Source organism: Pteropus alecto, unplaced genomic scaffold, assembly GCF_000325575.1.
Source record: "Pteropus alecto unplaced genomic scaffold, ASM32557v1 scaffold67, whole genome shotgun sequence".
In the NCBI taxonomy this organism is placed as follows: domain Eukaryota; kingdom Metazoa; phylum Chordata; class Mammalia; order Chiroptera; family Pteropodidae; genus Pteropus; species Pteropus alecto.
This window is the reverse complement of record NW_006441061.1, coordinates 9,638,534-9,643,475: the sequence shown is the minus strand read 5'-3', so window position 1 is coordinate 9,643,475 and position 4,942 is coordinate 9,638,534. Positions and strand designations below refer to the sequence as shown.

Below are 4,942 nucleotides of genomic sequence, written 5' to 3'. Positions count from 1 at the left end.
GCTCCCTGTGGGGCTTGGCTCCGAAGCTGGGGCTCTGCCTAAGCACCCGGACCCCTGCCGCAGGAGCTGGAGGCAGAGCGGCGCGGGGCTTGCGGGGTTCCCGCCCTGGGCCTTGGGCACACACGTGAATATCTGCGAGGCCTGGAAACGGGTCACAGCTGTGGCCAGGGCACTGTGAGCCGTCGCCCGCCCGCCTGGCCTAAGTGCACCTGAGTGGACCCCTGCACATATGTAGCGAGCCTGTTGTCCTCCTTGTTTGGCAGATCAGGAAACCGAGGTCCAAAGAGATCTGCAACTTGCCCAGCAATGGGCCGGGCTGGGCTTCCGGCCCAGTGGTCAGGCTCCAGGGCCTGGGCTCTATGCTGGCCCTCGATGAGATGTGGGGGGCAGCATATCCCTCCCCCGGGGCTCATTGCCACCGCCATCCTTGTTCCTGACGCTGTGCCCGGTGATCCTTCTCCTAGGAGCTCTGAATGTCCAGGTCATGAAGCACACACTTCAAAGGGCCGGGCGTGGGGCGGGTGGTGCAGGAAGGTGCTGGAGGTCCTGCTTCATCGCCCAGGGCGCCCTGCAGCCCTCACGGGGCTGGAGCCGGAAGCCATCAGCCCTGAGGGGCATCTGTCTTCATCCTGTCCCTGGTCACCCAGAGACAGCGAGTGTCCCCCGCATTTCCTGTCCTCCCTCTCCCGCCTGGCCAAGCCCATCCCTGGGGGCCCCGGCTTATCAGCCCAGGGCTGGGGTCCAGCCAGTTCTCGGGTCAGCCTGGCACCCGGATCAGGCAGCCTCCTTGTCCCCCCAGCCCCCGCCTCTGCTCTCGCTCTTTGGGTGGTCCCACTTGGTCTCCAGTGTGCCAGTCAGTTCTGGGTCACCCTGTCCTGGCTTGAGTCCCCCGTGCCTGCCTGGACTCTACTTGACAGCCTCCTGTCACAGGGCAGTGCTATAGCTGGTCCCCTGGGAAGCTGGACCTCGCCTGAGCCGGGAGCCGTTCCGGACTGGACTTTTCCAGACCGAGGCAGGAAGGCTGCCCTCACCCCTAGCCCTGGCTGGCCAGCGCCAGGGATGCTGATCTGGGCACCCACAGACCTCCCTCAGCCACGTGGCGCTCGCCCCTCGGCTTTGTCATCATTGCAGATGGGGAGACTGAGGCAGGGTCGCACGGCTAGAGAGGACAGAGCTGGTGCCCCGGAGTCCGTCTTCACTGAGACATGCTTATCCTCTCGTCTGCGGGCCAGGATAAAGTGCGTCGGTGCGGAGGGCCTGGGCATGGGGGGAAGGGGCGGACGCTGACGTTCACGGCCCCGGTTCTCACTGGCCGTGGAGCGTGAGCAGCACAGGCCTCGCTGACGCGGCCTTCCAGCTTGGGGGGCCCACTCTCCGTGCTGTGGGGCCTGGATGAGCCATGTAGGATGCTCCTTGTGGGCCTGGCACAGGTGGGGCTGATCATTGTCACGGCGGGGGAGGGCGAGAGGCACAGGAAGGAGACGGGGCTCGGCCCCGGCTCCCCCACCCCCACCCCCATCTCTGTGGGCCCTCCGCTCTGGCCTAGCCCTGGTGCCTTTCACACGCTGCCCCCTCGCAGGGAGGGTCCTCCGTGAGACCTCCCAGGCAGAGGAATCCCCTCATTCATGCCCCCGACCCAGAGGGCATGACCCCTGCTCAGCTCTGTGCTGCCTCCGGTGACACCATCACCAGCCCTCGAAGCCTTTGTCCCAAGACCCACCAGAGAGAGCCTGGAAACCATGTGCCTCTGGGAGGTGGCCGGGCTGCACGCAGGACGCTCCGAGCCCATGGAGCCTGGAGATGGGGTTGCGTGCTGCCCCTGAGGGTGTGGGGCTCCTCCTCTCGGGCCCAGGCAGCCTGTTCAGCGCCCACCAGCAGCCCTGGCTGCTCGAGTCTGGGCCGGCTCCGCCCCCACGGCTCTGTCTGAGCAGTCCAAGGCCAAGTCTGCCCAGGACGTGCTGGGGGATTGCGTAACCCTGCCCGTGCCGGCGGATATAAGCCCAGGCGCAGGGGACGCAGAGGCGCTGGGCGCACTGACCGGCGATGGAGGCCGGGCTGCTGAGTGCCATCCTGGGCGTTGCCATGGTGTGGGCGGAGACGGCCGGGCCGGACCTGGAGCTGCAGAAGGTGGCTTCTCTTCCTCGTCTTGGAGAGGCCGGGCAGGGAGGGGCCTGAGCATCCAGCGACTCCAGTGCCCCGTCCCGCCAGCCCCCGGCTGTGCTGGCGCAGCTACCTCAGGGGCCCGGGGACCCACCTAGGCTGACCCCACACTGGCAGGTGGCTAAGGGTCTGAGCCCACCTGGTCCTGGCCCTTGGAGGGAAGTGCCCAGGGACGGGCAGGGCCAGTGCCTGCCCTGGGGGTCTCCTGTGGGCAAGCCCATGTCCTCAGCCACAGCAGCTGGTCCCCTGGGGCCTCCAGGGCCTCCCAGTCTCAGTATGCCCCGTCCCCCCACCCCCGACTTCCCGCTCCCGGGTCGGTGGCCCCAAGCACTGTGGAAACCAGAGGGGGCCCGCCCCGTGCGGATGTGGCCAGGGCCTCTGGGCCCGTCTAGATGCCCTCAGGCCTGGGCCCTTTCTTTGCTGGGTCCGCGTTACCTGCTGGTTCTCTTGGCCCAGCAGGTTCAGAGATGGTGGATGTTAGGGACATGGATTCTTTTCTCCTGCAAAAAGGGTGGGTTTCCAGAAGTTTGAGGCGGAAGTTCTGGGTTCTGGGTGGGTTTCTGAACGCGGGAGTTCCCTCCCGAGGCCGGGCACAGCTGTGCCTCTCCTGTGGGGACGGGGCTGCTGGCTGCCCACGGCCCCGCAGAGCCATTTGCTCTCTGGAGCTTTTCAGTTGGCACTCCCCAGTCCATCCGCCACTGCCCTCTGGCACCCTCCTCCCAAGGCAGGCGACAGCGGAGGCCGTTCTCCTGGGACCGGGCCTGAGTGCGGAGGGGCTCCCCCGTGGGCATCACCATCTGACGGCCTGGGGCGGGGTGACCACCGGCCGCTTTGCCGCTGAGCCTTGTGGCTGTCCGCTGACCTTTCGGAGCCTGCCATCTCCCTGCTTGGGGAGTCCTGGGGGGGTCCGCCCCCTGGAGCCCAGGGATGAGGGTCTCTGTCTGGCTGCCCCAGACGGAGTAGACTCTAGGTTTTTTCTCTAGATTGTAGGATTTTGGCGAGAAGTTGGTGTGGCCTCCAACCAAAGCCTGGCACTGATGACCCCGAAGAGGCTGGAGGCCTTATTCCTGACCTTGAGTGGGCATGAGCTGACCGTGAAGGCCGCATATAGCAGGTGTGGGGCCTGGGGCTGGGGTAGGGGTGCCTGGGAGCAGCCTGGCTACACCAGCTGTGGCTGTGGGATCTGGACGGTGTCATCGCCTTGGTGGACCAGCTCTCCCCGTGTCCACTGCCCAAGACTTTGACCCAGCCCTCCAACAGAGGCGGGACGCTCAGGCTCCTAGAGCTGCATGCTGTTTCAAAGATAAGAGAGTTTTGTTAAAGCCCCATTATCTATAAGAAGGGAGCTTGGGCGAACGGGCAGGTGGCTCTGTGGAGGTCAGGAGCCCGGTGGGAGAGGCCGGCGCGGCTGCCGCTGCTCTGCTCGCCCTGCGGGTCCTGCTCCAGCTTCTTCCTGAAGACGGCCCTGCCCACCGCCCTGAATGTGCCCAGCGAGGGATGCAGGCTGGCGTGCTCCTAACAAGCGCTTTGCTGCCTTTCAGCTCAGGAAGTTGTGAGACGGAAAACATAGTGGGCTCAGAAATGAATGTTTCGGGCAAGTTCGTGTTTCCTGGTAAGAACCGTTGCGCTGTCGCCGCAGCGACGAACGCCCGCCCTGCGCGCCGCGGCCCTGGGCCTTGCTGTTCCCCACACTGTGCCCCGCGCTCGTCCTCATGCCCCAGACTCGCATGCGCTCAACAAACCCGACGTCCTCCAAGGGCTGCTCGGGTGCTCCTCCCCCACCCCCGGGGCTCCGGCGGGCGGTGGCCGGGTGGGCGGGGGGCGGATCCGATCGCAGAGCCCCGCCTCCGAGGGGTGCGGTCTGCGCACAGACCCGCCCCTCCCGCTTGCTCCTCAGGCCACAGAGAGATTCACGTGATCGACACGGACTACGAGCGCTACTCCATCCTGAGGTTGTCCCTCCACTGGCAGGGCAAGGACTTCCACGTGCTCAAGTACTTCAGTAAGCTGGCTGGGGCGCGGGCTGAGCCGCGACGCGGGCCCGCTGGGTCCCCGCTCAGCCCCCGCTGCCCCCGCAGCTCGCAGCCTCGAGGACGAGTATGGACCGGGCTTCTGGAGGTTCCGGGAGCTGACGGCAGACACCGGACTCTACCTGGTGGCCCGCCACGGTGAGCCCCGGGCCTCGGGGTCGCGCAGGGGGCTGGGGGCCCGCGCAGGGGGCTGGGGGCCCGCGCGTGGGGTCGGGTGCCGGTCCTGCAGCCCCTCCCGCTGTCTCTGTCCCACAGGGAGGTGCGCCAAGCTCCTGAAGGAGGTGAGCCTTCCCCTTTCGTGCTGAGCCCCGGGTCGAGTCCCCAGGTCGAGTCCCCAGGTCCTGCAGATCCTGGGCCTCACGGTGGTGACAATAGGCTGCCAGGCGGGGACCCATGGGGGCCCAGCAGGGGGTGCAGGGCTGCTGGTGCCTCTGCCTGCTCACCGCCCGCCCGGGTGGGGCCCTGTCGGCACCGGCTCAGGCCCCCGCGTCCCACACACGCCAACCCGACAGCCGCCCGACCCCTCCGTCTCAACACAGCCCCAGAGGTGGGGGCCGTCACCCGCTTTGCAGGTGGAGAAACTGGGTCGTGCTTTGCTCAGAGCCCACAGGGCCGAGACACGGTCACGGCGGTGGCCCTGACGGCCGCGGCCCTGACAGCTGCCCGGGCCCTCGGAGCGGGCAGTGCCTGAGTCCTGCCCTCTGTGTCACAGGAGCTGATCTAGCCCCTGGCCGGGCCGGGGCGCCGCGACC

At 67.2% G+C, this 4,942-nt stretch overlaps 1 protein-coding gene across 1 annotated transcript; it reads left to right on the top strand.

The window, feature by feature from the left end:
* The first annotated feature begins 2,043 nt into the window (after positions 1 to 2,043).
* On the top strand, positions 2,044 to 4,495 carry LCN8 (lipocalin 8). Its single transcript, XM_025051261.1, has 6 exons — positions 2,044 to 2,127; positions 3,144 to 3,274; positions 3,702 to 3,772; positions 4,058 to 4,162; positions 4,239 to 4,328; positions 4,446 to 4,495. The coding sequence occupies exons 1-6, from the start codon at positions 2,044 to 2,046 to the stop codon at positions 4,493 to 4,495; spliced, it is 531 nt and encodes a 176-aa protein (XP_024907029.1).
* Positions 4,496 to 4,942: the final 447 nt, after the last annotated feature.